At 47.6% G+C, this 17,493-nt stretch overlaps 1 protein-coding gene across 4 annotated transcripts in view; it reads left to right on the top strand.

The window, feature by feature from the left end:
- Nucleotides 1–17,493, top strand: part of UNC5B (unc-5 netrin receptor B) — a 166,624-nt gene that overhangs the window by 128,095 nt on the left and 21,036 nt on the right. The window contains exons 3-10 of one of the 4 annotated variants that reach the window (XM_075934963.1): nucleotides 379–522; nucleotides 3,617–3,720; nucleotides 7,753–7,933; nucleotides 8,741–8,908; nucleotides 9,590–9,754; nucleotides 12,318–12,401; nucleotides 13,961–13,993; nucleotides 16,698–16,892. In XM_075934963.1, coding sequence (XP_075791078.1) covers nucleotides 379–522; nucleotides 3,617–3,720; nucleotides 7,753–7,933; nucleotides 8,741–8,908; nucleotides 9,590–9,754; nucleotides 12,318–12,401; nucleotides 13,961–13,993; nucleotides 16,698–16,892 — 1,074 coding nt within the window. The remainder of the gene's footprint in view (nucleotides 1–378; nucleotides 523–3,616; nucleotides 3,721–7,752; nucleotides 7,934–8,740; nucleotides 8,909–9,589; nucleotides 9,755–12,317; nucleotides 12,402–13,960; nucleotides 13,994–16,697; nucleotides 16,893–17,493) is intronic. The other 3 variants (XM_006121488.4, XM_006121487.4, XM_006121490.4) reach the window with 3 other exon arrangements.

Genomic DNA, 17,493 nt, shown 5'->3' with positions numbered 1-17,493 from the left:
TTTAAAAAAGTAATAACCTTAAATGGCAACGCAACGAAGCCACCAGCATGTCCTGAAACATGGTATCACCTTTAAAACACTGTGTATTGGTGGAGGAGATCCTGGCATGGATCAGAATCTGGATCGAGCCTTTGAAAAAGTGGGACAAAAGAGGGAGAGAGGAAATGACTGCCTCATGAAGAGGCCATCAAATGCATCTCTCTGTCAAGCTCCTTTTTCAAGTTGGAGGGCCATCATTTTCCTCTCCTTCAGTTTGTGTGTGTGTGTGCGAGTACACACGTGCACACACAGTAATTTCCATCTGTATAAGGAAGGGTTCAACATTCTGGGCTTCTCTCCCCCCGGCCTCCTTAACCTTCTCTTGTTTTCTCCTTCCAGGGATGTTGGTGCGGGAGGTCCAGATCGAGGTCTCCCGGCAGCAGGTGGAGGAGCTCTTTGGCTTAGAAGATTACTGGTGCCAGTGTGTGGCGTGGAGCTCTGCTGGGACCACGAAGAGCCGAAGGGCCTATGTCCGGATAGCATGTAGGTGGAATACACACTTCTCATTGATCATGGGCTCTGCTCCATCTCTGTCACTTGCTCCTTCTTGTCAGCTTGTCCCCACATTCTTTGTGGAAAATCCTTCTCATCTGCCCTTGTGGCGATTTGGGAGTGGGAAGTTTCTTAACAGGTTTAGGCATTTGACAACCTAAAGTTTTATAATTACTTGAGCTGGCAAAAGCTCCCATCTCCATTCCAAGCATCAGAGGAAGGACAGAAACTTTCCTTCTTTATTTGCTCAATGGTTTTCTCCCAACATAGTGCCATTACTTCTCCTTTTCCACTGGCTGCCACCATAATCAGGCTTACCTGTGACAACCACTGAGATAGATGCTCATCTCACTCCCATTTGATGGAGCTGGTGGGGTTCACTCAATGAGGCAGAGCCAAATTACCCCATCACACGATTCCTGCCACACCTGTTGGACTTAGTTGATTGGTCAATGTAGGCTAGTGGTTACAGTCAAGGATACGAGCCAGGAACTCCTGAGAACTGTTCTCAGCTCTAGCATTTACTCACTGTGTGACTGTGGGTAAGTCATACTTCCTTTGTATGTAGCTCAGTGTTCTCATCTGTAAATGGGGATAAGCTTACCTGTCTCACAAGGGCATTGCGGTATTTAACTAGTTGATGTTTGTGTGGCACTTTCGACATGCTCAGCACTTCCACAATACTTCATTATTTTTAGCAGCCTGACAAGTTAGCACCTTAAACATGGAAGTGATGTGCCTGATTCAGCAACTTTAAATCCCACACCCCCAGTTGTTGTTCTATCTTGTTTCCTTTACCAAGTGAATAGCATGTAAATTCTTAGGGTACAAGCACTCTACAACTGGGCTCTTCTGCCACCCAAAGGATGCTAAAGGTGATTCTCTTGACAAGGCGAGAGCTGGGGGAATGGTACGTTGCAGTGTGGAAATTTCAGATCTGCCAATAGGGAAACTGTTCTGTGATTAAAGATGCTTCACTATAGAAGCATCATGCTGAATATTGAAAGTCCATATGGAACCTACTTTAAGAATTTGTTACATTTACACTCTGTACAGCTTGCACGAGGGAGCCCCTTCCCTGTATGACCCAGCTACACAGCTGAGCAAGGCAATATGCACTTCCCCTTCTGCAAAGCTCCTAGGTACATTTTAGACCATATGTACAATATAGAACTATAATGCAGAGCAGTAATACTTGCCGTCATAGGGCTATACTGTAGACTAGGCCAACTCTTTTTCCAGAAGACTCGGGAATACTGAAAATGGCTATCTAGGGTGGAAGCTCTTATGTTGCTTTATTTGTAGCAGTTGCTTCTTTCCAGCTAAAGCCACTGACGTGTTCTCTGCCTTCAAGGCAGTTTTGACACAGAGTGATGCTTCCTGTGCTCAGTTGACAGTGCAAGGCCACAGCTGAGGGAAAAAACTGTCTCTTGTCTTTCTCTTTTTCTTCATCTTGCCTTTTTTGAGGCCACATGAAAAGCCCTCTCTTGTCTCCTTTCCAAAATGGACCCCAGCTCAGTGACATTTGCTAATGGACCTCTGCGTTTCACAGAGTAGTTCTGTGGCAGTCAGCCTGCGCTTTTCACACGCTACATAAAAGTGTGTGTGGGGGGGGAAAGGAATAGCACAAAAAAAGTTGGCACCCAGTCACATTTAGCTCAAGTTGGAGTGATGCTTGTTGGAAGCAATTTCTGTGGATTGCAGCGCCATCTAGTGAGGAAGGGAAGGACTGGTGTCTGTTGCTCCTTTTTCACCACTGAGTTTGGTCCAGGAATGTACAGTGTGCCTTCACATGCTGCTATATTGGGCTGCCTGGTTCCCTTTCATTGAACATCCCATGTGATCATGAGCAAGAACATTTGTGTTACATATATATAAAGCCCAGTTCTGCCTCCTACTCACAATGAGTGGTTCCTTACTATGCAAGAGGTGTCATTGACTTCAGTGGAATTATTCCTGAAGTAAGGTGTTGCTTAGTGTAAGGATGGCAGAATTGGGCCCATGTTACTGACAGTATATATGTATGAGCAGTGTGATATATGATCACTTTTATAGTATGATATACTACATGGTTACATATGCTGTTAACCCATACAATAGTTCTGTATAATTCATTTAAAATGAAATAAACGCAGTTTACATGTGATGAATGAAAAAGACAAAGATCAGATTTGCAAAAGTGCCCAGCTTCTGGGACTTACAAGGAGATGGACCCTTTTGAAAATCTGACCTTTTCTTTAAGGGGCCTAAATGGAAGCAGAACACTACTGAAAATATTGTCTCTTGTTTAGCCTCAGTTGGAGCTTTCTGGGGTTGAGAATCTGGTCTGGAGATTTCCTTGAAATGCACAGTGCTAACTAATTGTCACCCAGAGTTCCAGTTCATAGTAGTACATCTGCCCCTGGATCAAACTGCTCCAGCATGTACTGCCAGATCTCGGTCCCTCCTTTTCACTAGTGTAACAAAGCAGCAAGACCATGTATCTGTGGTCCCCTTTCAGAAACATAGGTGTCATCATTTTGGATTGATTTGGATTATAGAAGGTGAAGTTTCTAGACAGGCACATGTCACTCCAGCAAAAGTGGACCAGAATACATCTCTTCTCCTCCACCCCGTACCCTCTGGGCTACCTCCTCTGAACAGTTCATTTAAGGGGAGGGAAATAAATTGCATTCCAGGAGTGGGCGAACACTCAAAACCATGTTTTATCCATGGGCAAGCAAATGTCAGCCCTAGTTCTGAGACATCCTTTGGAAGACCTAGCCTTTTTCTGCTGGAATATGATTCCCTCCAAAAGATAAGTGCGTGCCTGGGAAACAGCAGTTTTTACAGTTCCAAGCATAAGGTAGGGTACAAAGAGTCCACCTGGATGGGTGGGGCAGGTAGTGACACCCAGAAAGAAGGGTGGAGGTGACAGACAGGAAATCCCTGGAATTCTCAGTGGCTAGTCAGTAGGCTGATATAGTGAACTCCTGGTAGATTTTATCTCCTCGCAGGCTCCTCTGTCCATAGCTGGTACCCCCAAGGTACTGTGGGTTGCTCCATTCCGGGCTGATAACACTTGGGGCTCATTTTTCTTTCCCAGACCTGAGAAAGAACTTTGACCAGGAGCCTCTGGGGAAGGAGGTTCCACTGGAACAAGAGGTGTTACTGCAGTGCCGCCCCCCGGAGGGGGTGCCCCCAGCAGAGGTAAGTTATTCTCTTGCTTTCTCGTGCATGTCTCCCAACAGCAGAGCTGGCTTGAGGGGCCACGTTAGATGGAAGGTGTCAGCCTATGTTGGGGGCATATTTTATTCCTACAAGAAAAACTACTTACCCGAGAGCTCATACATTTCTGTTCCTCCTCCACCGTCCAGCATCTTTGCCCAAACAGACCAGATTTTCCATCCACACCAATCCTGGCAGACGACCCTTCACAGTACAAAAAAGCCCTCTTCATAGCGAGGGATTACTGCAGGGAAGGCTGCACCATCTCCATCCACCAGGGGCCTGCAGTGGCATCCCCAGAATGGGCAGCACTGACAGTGGATAGAGCATTGTCCTATCAGCAGAGGGATATGCTGTTTTAGTGCAGCCTATGGTGGTCTGGCTCTTGGGCATTCCTCCGCAGCTGTCCTCCCTTGGCAGAAAACCCTAGGGAACGCAGCCTGCCCTCGGTTGGCTGTATCTGCCCCGGGATGTAATAAACTCGACTTCCCTGCCCGAGCAGAAGTGACACCTTTTCCAAGCCCAGCTCCCCGTGCCCTCTCTCTCCCCCAGGCTGATGCATGAAAACACTCGTGCAGTCCAGTGGGAAAGAGCATGTTAGGCACTTTTCCTCTCTCACCTGCAGTCTCTATTTATGACTGTCCTGGTGGGTGTTAGTCTGGAGAGACTCCACCCTCTTAGATTTGTGGGAGCTGCTTCTTTGTTTCTAAGAGCACCTCTAGTTGCCGGATGTATGTTTCTATCTGCTGGAGGCAGATACTGGAATAGCATTTACAAGGCTCCTGGCATCTCTTGAATTTTGCCAGTTTTAGCAGACACACAGCTTTCAGTTATGGATTTTACTGCCCTGTCCCTTTTCCAGCTGTGGTTTTTGTTTATCTTTAATCAGAGGACATAGAAATTACTGGTATTTAGCCCCTCCCACCTGCCTTCCCTACCTTCATCTGGACACAGCTGTGGCTTCAATGAAGCCTGATCCCAAAAGTGAACAGTTGCTAGCCAGCCCCCTACGTTCTCCATCATGATCCCCTCATAAAATAGCACAAGCTAATACCAAGTCATCTTTGGGGACGCAGCTCCTCCATATGTTGTTCATTCAGCCCCTAGAACTCGTATCTTCCCCAATGTCTCTTGCACCACCTTTCCCGCTCCAGATGGGATTCCCAGCAGCTCAGTGTGCTAGTGAAGTTGCACTTCGGAGCAAGGAAGAGAACATATGTGGTAGATAGGGCACATCTTTGCAGGTGGATTGGGCCCATGATAGATGGCCTCATGTAGGCCATCAGCATCCATTATTCAGCAAAACTGTTTATTTTGGGCAGTAGATCTGTTATTCTGACATCTAATAACACACTTAACCTCAACACCTGTTCAGCTTACGCCTCTCTCCTATACATGCTCATCTGCCATTAACCCTTTGCAGGACTGATCTGGAAGAAAAGGAAGTACAGAATGGCTGTTTAAATGCTTTGAGTAAAAAATGAGTTAGTGGGGCCTGGAAAGAGGAAGTTCATGGTAACTCGTATCAAGGCAGGGCCTTTGCCTAGTCCAGTCACCTTTCCAAACTTGTTCCAGTAACTCCATGCAGTGCCATTAACACCAGCGTGAGTGCTCTCTGTGTGTGATAAGCCTATGGCCTGTCATCTCTCATAGAAAAAGCAAGTAGGTGGACAACCAGGTTGGTGCTAGTCCAGCCAGTAGTGGGAGTTTGAATATTTGGGACTGGGGTGGGATTCTGTCCCTGTTCTCAAGTGGTAAACAGAGTTCTCCTGCCTCATGCTGCCAGCATCTCTCCAGGCAACACGAGCCTTATATTCGTGTGTAAATGTGACACTGTAAAGGGGTACGCTCGCTGCCAAAGCGCCACCAGCCGTTGGTCCTGGGAATTAGCTCGGACGGCTGGTCACGGGGTCCTTTTCGGGACACTGCCCTCCAGCAGTGCCCACTACAGTCTCTGAGTTCCCCCCTTCTGGGGGTTGGTTGTAGGCTTGTAGGCCTCCCGGAGGGGTTCCTCTGCCTCCGGGTCAGTGGGCGGTATGCCTGTCCCACTGCGCAGCCCCTGTCAATTGTCCCCCAAGTCTCTAGTCCCACTGTCAGGCCTTGGCCTGGACAGGTAGAAGGTGGTCAATAGTTCATGTGCCCGGCCTTGCTTCAGGTCCGAGCCATAGGGGAAGAAGTTCAATAGAGACTCAAGTCTCTCAGCTCACAGCGCCGGGCAGGGCAGGGCAGCAGTCCTAGTCCTGCCCCTTCAGGAGGCCAGGCGGTAACCACCCACACTACATAAGCCCTGGCTCTGGGGCCGGGCGGGGCACCAAACACACAGGTTTGAGGAAGCTCCTGATTCAGGAGCTGGGCAGGTAGCTCACCTGCAGCAGTGGCAAGGGGGAGACCGCCACCCCGTAGGTGGATGGCAGGGGGCGCAGGCCCACCCACGCCACTGTGCCCCGGCCCTGGATGCAGCAGTGCAGCTGCTACTGGCTCAGCAGGGGCTCCAGCCCGCAAAGTGCTGGCCTAGGGCTGCAATCAGCCCGTGCTACCCCCTGGGCCACTCCTGGTCTCCCCCTTCGCGGGTACCCGTGTCTCCAGCAGGTCGGTCAGGGAGTCGAGGGTGGTGTCATCCCAGCAGAGCAGCCTTTGCCGGCCTTATGGAAGGCGGCTGTGAGAGGCCCAGGCCAGGTTTCAGCCTCATCAGCCAGGAGCTCTGGGCAGGCCTCTGTCTCCCTCAGAGGCTGGGCCCCGACTGAGCTCCCAGGCAGAGTTCTTATAGTCCTAGCCACGCCCCTTAGCTTCCTGTCAGGTGAGGGGGCGGGGCTAGGTTGTGGAGGATACTCGGAGGATACTTTCTCCCTTCTGATAGTGGGGGACATCTCCAACCCACTACAGACACCTATAAGGTCCAGGCAATGGAATTTTAAAACTTTATTTTTTTTAAATGTCTCTGTCACACCTGCATGTACTTTAACATACTGAGTAGTGCAGAAATACATACACACATTAGAGAGACAGTGTGCGCCATGGTCTCAATGCACCGAGGAGCTGCATGATGACACGCTGCCTTGGGGTTGTACCTTGCTCACTCCTACCCCTGATTCATCGTTTCCAAGGTCAGGAGGGACCATTGTGATCATCTTGTTTGACCTTCTATATTAAACTTTCTCAAAATAACTCCTAGAGCAGCTCTTTTAGGCAAACAGCCAATTTTGGTGTCCAAATGGTGGATTCTCCATCACTGACCATGACCCTTGGTAAATGGGGCCAATGGTTAATTACCCTCACTCTCAACAATATTCCTGTCTGAATTTGTCTAACTTCAACTTCAGAGTACATATCCCCCTCTCCTTTGAATCCTATTCCTGCTCATCTCTTTCTGTGTGCCCATCAAGATGCCTTCTCCTTTGCTGTTTTCCTTCCCACCCCACTGCAAGGTTCTTCCTGTGTATTTAAAGCAACTGGGCCCTGATTTGGTTTACACCTTGCTTACACTGTTTGTAAGCCAGCATTGTGGTGGAGACCATGTGGCATTTGGATTTCTTTCCTAGTCCTTGCCCACACTCCCATTAGCCACATCCCATGTTAATTATCCATTCAGCCCTGCATGTGCTGATCAGCATTCATTGTGTGCTACAACACCTAGCTCAGGAAAGAGCCAGCATGCTTCCTGCCCCTTTGGCCACGTGTTTGCACACCTTCCCCATCTCTCATCCTGGGCCATGAGCATCATGGCTCCCCCTCATTCACCTAGCCATGGACCATTTCTTTTCCTCGATGGACAGTGGTGGATTTTGGGTGGTGTTCTTAGAGATTTGGCAAGGAGGCTTCTGGAAATGACAATGCATGCTGGATTTTATCTCTGTAACCTTGCTTTCTCCTAGTGAGACCTAATTGCCTCTGGTTCTCTTTCTCTTTTTTCCCCTTCCTTCCTCTGTTTTCTTTCACTAACTTTCCCCATCCTTTCCTCTCTTTTATTCCTCTCTGCCTTTCCTTCCCTCCTTTCTTTCCTTTTTTTCTGCCTAGGTGGAGTGGCTGAGGAACGAAGATGTAATTGATACCACCCAAGACACCAACTTCCTGATTACTATAGATCATAACCTCATAATCAAGCAGGCCAGGCTTTCAGACACCGCCAACTATACCTGTGTGGCCAAGAACATTGTGGCTAAGCGCCGGAGCACCACAGCAACCGTCATCGTCTATGGTACTGATTCTTTGTTCTTAGGAAGCAGGAATTAGCCATTGTGTGTGTCCACAAGCTCAGGGAAAAGTATTGTGACTATCTGTAGCTGCATCCTTAGAAGTACCAGAGTTGCGAGCTACCACACACACAACTTTAGATGTAGAGCAAATCCAGGCAAGTTTTACAGGGAAACCAGATGAAATGCTGGATTTGGCTGAATTTGTTTTGAGCTTGAATCAAAAGGAAAGGATAAAAGTTGAACCAAACCCCACACATCTGTATCTATTTCATTTCTAAAACAAAGTAGTGACCATTTTCTGCTCTGACCCACTAAAAAGCTCTTGGAGTCAAAAACATTTGTGAAGTTACAACTCCTGTAGAGCTGCGGTAAATCAGTGCAGCTCCAGCATGGTGAGAAACCAGGAACACTTAAAAAATGTTCAGCCTTTTTTAATCAGCCAGAGTTGGGAGGCACTCACATAGAAGATGCCTGTTTATGTGGTAGAAGGTGCGTGTTTATTTGTTGGAGAGCGTTGGGAATGGGGTATGTAGGATTAAAGGAACCCAGTAATTGGTTGATGTGGATCAGTCTAGGGAGCTGGAAAAGACTAGGTACCATCCTCAGCTTCTTTAGTGACCACTCCCGTCGAGTCCAGGAAACCGCAGCGTTCACTCCACCAACCACTTTCCCTATTGGCTGTAGTGACTGCCAGGAAAGGAAAGGATGAACGTGACTGGAGTGGTGCTGAGACATGAGTCTGAGTGTCAGTCCAAGGCTCAGGGTTTTTAAGTAGTGTTTTTGGTACTATTTAATTTCTCTATACACAGTGAACGGTGGCTGGTCCACCTGGTCAGAATGGTCTCAATGCAACAATCGCTGTGGCCGTGGCTGGCAGAAGCGCACCCGGACCTGCACCAACCCAGCACCTCTCAACGGCGGCTCCTTCTGTGAGGGGCAGCCCTTCCAGAAAATCGCTTGTACCACGATGTGCCCAGGTAAGGGCAATTTATTTGAGAACCCGAGGCCGCCAGGAATCATGGCTATGTGCTCGCCTCTTCGGATTGTCCAGTTCAGCAATATCTAGCACTGCCCAGGGACTTGTGGGGATGGCATGTATTCTGGAGGGGGATCTGTAAGAAGTCACGGAGTATGAATCTCAGAGCAGCCTCCTTCCAACTAGTGCAAAGTGACTTTTGTCCTGTTGAAAACTCTCATTATGGGCTGTGAAACTCTAGGTTGTAGATGTGAAAGCAGCCATGCCCCTTACATTCCCCGGGACACTGCTGGACTGGGCTTGCCATGCAATAGACTACCATAAAGACCCCCTGCAGAACCTAGGCTGGTGGAGCCGTCCCTCTTCCCCCAAATGGCCTGACAAAGTCCTTACTTTGCCTGCCCTATCATCTAGAGAACAAACCACTAGTGAGACGGCCTTCCAGTTCTCAGCTGTTTGAGCTGCTAAGCCAATTCAGAGCTACGTTTTGTAATGACTTCACCTCCCAGTTTGGTGATTGTGCAGCAGCTGCCTCATCCTAAGGTTTCTTTTGATTATTATCTGTTGGGATTAGAGAAGCCAAGTGCCTTCTGATTCAAATTTCTCTGCCCTTCCTCCTAGCCTTTAATCAGTTGTCTTCTCTTTGTGTCTGTGTGTGTGGTTGTGTTTTCCTGGAACACAGTAGATGGAGCCTGGACAGAGTGGAGCAAGTGGTCGGCCTGCAGCACGGAGTGCACTCATTGGAGGAGCCGGGAATGCACTGCCCCTTCTCCGAAAAATGGAGGCAAGGACTGCAGCGGAGTATTACTGGACTCCAAAAACTGCACTGATGGGCTGTGCATGCAAAGTGAGTGAGCGAGCCAGTCGGGGACAGCATGGGAGGGAGGGAGAAGGAGGAAAGAGACAGCCAGGGGAAAATGTAGGCTAAAAAGGTTTATAGGAATGTGGAAGACATTGCAAGCTGAAGGGTATGTTCTGCCTTTGTCTTGGCAGCAGGCGCTATACTTGGTCTCCTGCTGTGGGTAGATACAGTATTCAGTTCAAGTTCATCTCAACTGCTCCCAGAGCTCATTCCAGGTGGCCCCAGAAACCCAAACCCACTTCAGAGCTCCTCTTACTGCAAGTGAATAATAGACCAGAGTTGCTCTCTGCCTGTCTGACCGTATCGCCAACTCCATACGCTTTTCACATTGGACAACCACTGGTAAATTCCAGACTGGATATCCAAGCCCAGCTGGAATGGATTCTGATTGCAGTGCTGCACAGCACACAGCCAAGGAGAGGTGGTGACAGCAAAATGGATGTGGGATATTTTCTTAAGCCCCATTACTGGACTCCCTCTTGTTGCCAGTGCTAGCATAGAATTCTGATACAGCCCTTTCTAGCCCAATCAGAGCCTCACTAGACTACTTGCAAACCTGAAGGTTAGACATTGTTAGGGTGGGCAATCCAATCCAGCTCCAAAACATTGATGGCAAGTGGACTGCAAGGGCCATTGGCTGAAGCACCAGCCTTTTACTTGTGGCACCTGGCTTCAAATCTAATGAGTGCACTAGGTTTTAGCTCAGGCCTCCTAACCCTCATGGTGCACATTATCATTCAGCACACTTGGCAGTGTGCTCCCTGCTGTGGAAGGACTTAGGAAGGAGTTGCTAAAAGAAAGTAAAATGTTTGTCATCACCTTGCTACGGCAGGGTGGAGGTGACTGGCTGCACTACAGAGGGTGAATGTGGCCCGCAGCTTCCTGGCCCACGCATGTAAACACAAGGCATCAATTTCCATCACTACAGAGTCCATTAACCTTAAAAAAGTACGAGTGCTCCATGTGTGTTGCCAGAGGAAAGGAAGCTGTGGTAGGAGGGAGGAAGGGAGGGGAACAGAGGGCCAACCACTTGTTTTAAATACGCCCTTTCTGGGATTGCTTTAGTCCTATATTTCCCAGATGGCTCCTCTGTGTGTTTTTCTGCTCTGCGCACCCACACCCCTCCTCTTGAGGTAGCAGTGTTTAGACACGGGTCTCTCTGAGCAGACTCAGTGCTTGCCTGTCACCCCCAGCCCGGGAAGGTTGAATATGCAGCTTGACTTCCCATAAGAGAAACATTTCATTTAAGACCACAGAAAAGGGGACCATTTAGCAGCAGTGGAAGCTTATTTCCCCTCTGATCCCTGTCCTTCACTGGTATGCCACGTCGTGGCTGAGTTCCCGGGTGTTCCCATCCTGACCCTGCCTCTAGCAGAAGTGGCCAGCCACTCCCCATGCTGATCCAGGCCCACGCAGTGGAGGGTGCTGAGCGCCCACAGCTTTCTTCAGAGTGCATTAGTGCTGCACATGCTCAGTGCCATGCTGGATCAGGCTCTCTGCAATATTTGTGTCACAATAGTGGATAAGACCCAACAAACTCATTTCATTCCTGACCTAAATCCCTAGCGAGAATAGGGATTAATCATCGTTCTGTTTTTTTTCTTCATCAGTTGTTATCAGTCTGTGTCCCAGGGCCTGGCATGAAGCCAAAAACCAGAAGTCTTTAAAATGCCTCTGAATTAAACCGTCTCCTCTAGAATTGAGGTGGAGTGGAGGAGGGCTTGGATATTTACCATACCCTATTTGGGATCTAAATAGATCAAATGAGTATTCTGAAATACCAAGCCTGTTCTAGGTCTGTGTGGCAATGAGTCTGACACGCTTCATGAGACAATCTTTTACCTGAATTTGGAATTCCTTGGACTCCCCTCATTCCTTAGTATCACTTCTGACCAGCAGCTACAAACAATCCCAGCTACAAATGGGAGGGGGGGAGGTGCTACAAGAAAAACACGCTTTAGAGAGTATTAAAAAGTGTCCTCCTTAGCCTGCTTACCAGCCAGGAATAGTACCATTGCTGCCACCTGCTTGTTCTACAGCAGTATCTGCCCTGCTGCCCTGCAGCTTGTGTGCTTAGCATAACCCGGAATGCCCCCCGTGCTGTAATCTGCTTTCAAGAATGAGTTAGGAGCACATCATAACCCAGGCCCCCCTGTATGACTGCCTTCATGTCATCTTAAATAAACTCACCATGTCGATCTGTGTTGGCAGTGAGCAAAGGGAAGGGGAAGGGGGGGGGATTGAACCACAGAAGTGGTTTCAAAGAAGCATCTTGCAAGCTAGTGCCCTCTGGGCCTGGGAGAAGCTCATGGTTGGGAAAATTAAGGCATCATGACAGCAGAGGTCGGGTCCAGCTTGCAGGCAGAATCAAGCTACGTGTGGTGCCAACTTGGTGCTGGCTGTTAACACTTAGCAGGCAGAAAGCGCCTCGCAGAGAAAAAGGAAATAGCCGAGTATTGAGGAGCAAGTCTGCAGGGTGTGGAAAGGAGTGGGGAGGGCTATTTTATATCCATGGCTACAAATCATTGAGCCGATGCTCAGGACTTAGACCAAAAGCAAAGGCGTGACCTTAGAAAGTGGCTTCCATCCTTGATCCAACTTAGACAGTCAAAACGTGAAGGGAAAGTATTTGGTAGGTTCCCATGTGAATCTCTGTGATTGTTTGCCAGCCATGTGTCTGAGTAAGAGCCCTTCCTCCTTTTCTGGCCATGGCGCTCTGCAGTTGCTGAAACTACTCTCTTGTCTCATCTTGTGTCTCAAGGCTTCAGTCCAAGCTGGAATTAAATGGGAGGCTGGGCCAGGAGGGAGAGAGCTATTGTTACGTAAGGCAAATAGCTTTGATAATCAGCAAACAAGACAGAGGACAATTTTGAAAAAGCCTAACATGTAAAAGGACAATGATTTTGTTTCAGTCATTGATTTCTAGTCTGGGGTGGGGGTAGGCATAAGCCCAATTATGGCAGAGGAGGGAAGGAGAGAAGCCAAGCAAGGATGGGGGGGTGGAGGAAGAGGTTTTAAGAACCCATATCCTCCCCATTGCAAATGTCCTGCAAGTTGCTCCCCCCTCCCACGTGCTCCTTTGGTGGTCCCTAATGCAGATTCCATGAGACAAGCTCACGTGTACAGGCTCAGACGGCAGCCTGGCAGCAAAGTGTCTCTCTTCTGTGCGTACTTCTATACACGTGGCACCAGTGCAGCCCTGAGTGATCACGTGGAGGCTCCTCCACCCTGTCAGGAGCATGTAGCCATGTGATGAGTGAGAAGAGTGTGTACGTTGGGGGTAAAAAACCACCCCAAAATCAAGCAGAAGAGTTAGAGTAGAAAGTGAACAAGGAGGGAGGAAGTGGATGAGAGAGAGAGCAGTGAGAGGAGAAGAGGAATGGAGAGAGGAGGAGAGGTGGCATAACTGGGCTGAAGAATGGTAAATGGGGAGATGGACAGAGAATGGCCACTGTCATCTCTCAGTCCATGACATGGGAGTGCCCCCTAAAAGAAGAATCACAGGAAGGGCATCACTGGTTTTAACAGAATGAATGGTTCTCCCTGGGATACTGGACTCATTAAAATAGCTCTGAAATTCAGTGTGGCTTTCTTGGGTCTGGGCTGAGCCTAGGGCACCCCTCATACTCTCCACCACACCTAAAAGAGGCAGAGGCTGGCCTTTGAGAACTTGCCACTGCTTCATCACTGGGGCCTGAAGTGCCTGGGGCTTTTAGTCTGTTGAACCCCCTGGGAGGCAAGTGAATTTCATGAAGTCAGACCAGGGACCAAGTTCTGCTCCCCTACACCCTCAGGTGAGCAGTGGGTTGAAGGGCTTGGGAAGCTGTCTCCCCACTCACCCCACTGAAGGAAAGGATTTAGGGGCAAGGGGTCAATGTGCTGTCAGGCTCCTACAGCCTATTGGAAATGTAGATCAAAATTCATCATTCTGGTTGAGCAGTGTAGGCTCCTTTAGATGGGCAGCAAGTCCTGACTGAGTGATTACATGCCTGCTTTCTTAAAACTACCACCTGAGCAAGGCTTCCGCATGGCTTCACAAGGCTCCTTGTTCTCTCTAAACCATTTGTGGGGTTTTATCTCTCGTGGGATCCTTCTTGGCATGCTGGGGCTGATTGTTGTTTGTTTCCTTCCATTAGCATCATCACCATCAACATTTTCACCCTTTGTTTTTAACTTTGTTTTTCCTAACAGATAAAAGAGTTCTAAGCGAACCCAAAAATCACTGTAAGTCCTCATTTCATGGCCACTTTATTTCATTGTGATACATTGATTTGTTTCTTGGCACCTCTGAGCGCTCCTTGGTATCAGGCTGGAACTACAAAGCAGCTGCATTACACCACAGATGTTAGCAGATGTTAAAGGATCAGTTGCTCCATCAAACTTGAAACACCTAAATTTAACTTGTATTTCACCCGTCCATTTCTCTATGTGCATGGGCTAAGTTTTATGGTTAGTTACAACAGAATACACCCAAATTAACCAAAGTCCATGAAGTTATTCCAAAATGAATGAAAATTGAATTTGTCTGCTTGTCTTTGTGTGTGAATGTATATATATATGAATAGATACATGTACACATATGTGTCCATATAAAAAGTGTGATTTTTTTTTTTAAAAATTGTTTGTTTTTTTTGCTTCGGAACAAATGCCTAGATTCACACACACACACACACCCACCCACCCACTCCCTGCCAATTAAAACCAGTGCCAGTAGTTCGTTTCTAGTCCTGTTGTTGTTAATGCACCTGTGACAACTTAGGAAATAACACTTCTTTCCTGAAGAAGAGCTCTGTGGAGCTCAAAAGCTTTGCCATCCACCAGCAGAAACTGGTCCAATAAAAGATTCTCTCACCTACCTTGTTTGTCTCATATCCTGGGGCCAACATGACAACAACACGGTAGACTTCTTTCCTTGCCATCTTTGTCATTTTCCATTTTACCAATGGGGTTTCTCTTCTGGGATTTCACTAGAATGGAAGCTAATGTGGCTGTTGATTTACTTCCTTCTTGTGCCTCTATATCCCCACTCATATCAACATTGTAAGGTTTGATAGTGTGTGGTTCTTCTCCGTTTTGCCAACTTCAAATATTCAAAAATTGAGTCAGACTCACCAAAAATCATATTGACTTTAAAATTAAGAGATTGTGAAAAAATAATATATTTGGTGATTCTTCTTATTTTCTTTCTGAGTCTTTAGGGTGCATGAGGGTCACATTTTGATGCTTTTTCCACAGACACAAGGGTTAGAAACTTCCCTTTTCTTTAAAAATGAAGGCTGGACCCATCCTTGACTCCAGGAGTTGGGGCTTTAAGGAAACCAAGTATAATGAGACTCCTGATGAAATCACAGGAGTTGACAGCACTACCTTCTAAAGGTGCAGAACATATAACACTGATCAACATTTTTTGTAGCCAGTGAATTTAACACTAGTAAAGATGAGCTCTTTAAAAATTGGATTCTTCCCAGAAATTAGAAGAATACTGGCCTGTGCTATAGCTCTGAAATACTTGTCTTTATCTCTGGGAGACAGGTGCAGATCATTTCAATTGTAGTTAATGTTGGATGTTGTCATATCTCCCTTGACAATCTCTGTGGAATCATCCCCCTTCTACAAAAGGTAGCACTGAAAACACTTTAGGTCTTTCAGGTTTTCTGTGAGTAGAAGCTCCTAGCTATTCCCCTTCTATCAAACTGGAATATTTCTGTGATCTTGCTGCAGAAGGAATACCCCAGAGGACAACCTACCCACGCCCACACAAATATACCCCAGGAATAGAAACAACCCTAACAAACTGGCCTTGGTTCTGATCCATACCAGACTCTGTACAGGTTAGAAACCATGAAACTAAGCAAAACAATCAAAGAGCACCTGGAAACAGGAAAGGAAAAGAGAGAAGAGGGGTAAGACAGAGAGCATGAGTGTTCAGGCCAATCTGTTTAATGTATCTGGAGTAATTTTCCTTGAGGCAATGTTCAAAACAGACGTGGGTGTATGTCTCAGAGACCGCAGCATCTGATTCTCTAATATGGCCTTATTTAAAGCACTCGACACGAGTCAAGGGTGGATGCAGATTCTGTCTTTGACACTAAAATATGCTGGAGACAAGACACTGATGCTGCAGGATCCTTGTAGAGTTGGAATTCCTTCCCTTGGCAAAGGAATGTAATCTGAGCTCATTTGAAATCAAGGGACTAAATCCCTTGGGTAAAACAAGGGTTAATTTGTTACTGAAGCATGAAAGGAAGGGAGTCAGTGACAGGAACAGAGATTCATGGGCCTGGTTCAAGCTTCCTCAAGTCTAACAATCTACATTCCCAGGCTAGAATGACATAGATTGGCTTAGGTGTCCATGCAGGCCACAGCAGCTGATCAAATCACCAGAGCAGCCATTCCGTAACAGCTGGTACTTTCCTTCTCTGAGGAAGGAAACACATCTACGAGTTTGAGGTGGGAGCAGATGGAAGAATGCCCAGTGGTTGTATGGCATCTCTCCATGTGCTATCCTATTAGCTCATTTTTATCTCTTCCATGTGCATGCATATCATCTTTCAAGGCAGATTTCTTCCTTTTCCCTGGACCAGGGGAGCCCAAAGATCAAGAGTCATACTGGGTGTGGGTGGGTGTGTCTGTGTCTATATATACACACAAACAGTGACTTCTGATTTGGGGCATACAGATAGATATATCCATTGTGTAGTTCTCATTATTGGACTACACTTTGAGCCCATCTGTTACCTTGTTGGGCCACCCTAGCCTTCCCCACCTAGCATTTCCTAAAAGCTTAATCCTAGAATTAGTAGTATCTTCTGCATAAAGACAGTGGGTTGATTAAGCAGGGATCCGGCTGTGGGTGGTCCAGGTCTGACAGCAGATTGTGCAAAGCCCCCTTTTCCTCAGGTTTCCTTTTCTCATTTATCTCTCCTAGTGTTGGAAAGCACAGGGGATGTGGCCCTGTATGCTGGCCTAGTTGTGGCCATCTTTGTTCTCATCGTCATCCTAATGGCTGTTGGAGTGGTTGTGTACCGACGCAGCTGCCGGGATTTCGATACTGACATCACCGACTCCTCAGCTGCTCTGACTGGAGGTTTTCATCCAGTCAACTTCAAGACCTCCAGGCACGGTAAGAAGAAAGCAACTGGCCTGCCCCTTCATAGCATGTCCACCTTTGATCTGCCAGAGAAAGGAGGCTGAGGGAAGAAGGTGGAAACAAATAAAAGGGGTCAGGTTTAGGGGAAGAATAGGCCATTTTGGACATCGAGCGTGAGAGGAGTCATTTATGACTTGGAGAGAAGAGTTGAAGTTCTCGTGTCACATTGCCTTTCTGTGTGAGAGCCAGGAAGGCCCACAACATTTTGGCACCTGAGGTGGCGGGGAGCTCAAATGATGCCCCCATGTCCCCTCGCTAGGGCCAAAACTTAGAATGGTCTCAATTCTGCCTTCTTGCTGTTCTACTCCTCTCATGGCACTCCACCGTCTCTGTGCATCTAGAGCAGAGAGAATACATATGCACCAGCAGCAGACACAATTTTCTACACTCTGGATCCTAGTGGTGCCCCCCCACAGTCTGGCATCTGAGGCGGCCACCTCAGTTCGCCTCATGGTAAGGCCAGCCCTGCCACAGTCAGTGCTCCCCGTGCAAAAGAACCATGCTTAGAATGTTTATATTATTTATTACTTGTATTCCTGTTGTGCCTAGAAGCCACAATCAAGATTCACCCATA

Source organism: Pelodiscus sinensis, chromosome 8 (genome assembly GCF_049634645.1).
Source record: "Pelodiscus sinensis isolate JC-2024 chromosome 8, ASM4963464v1, whole genome shotgun sequence".
Lineage (NCBI taxonomy): Eukaryota > Metazoa > Chordata > Testudines > Trionychidae > Pelodiscus > Pelodiscus sinensis.
This window is presented reverse-complemented; position numbering and strand designations above follow the sequence as displayed.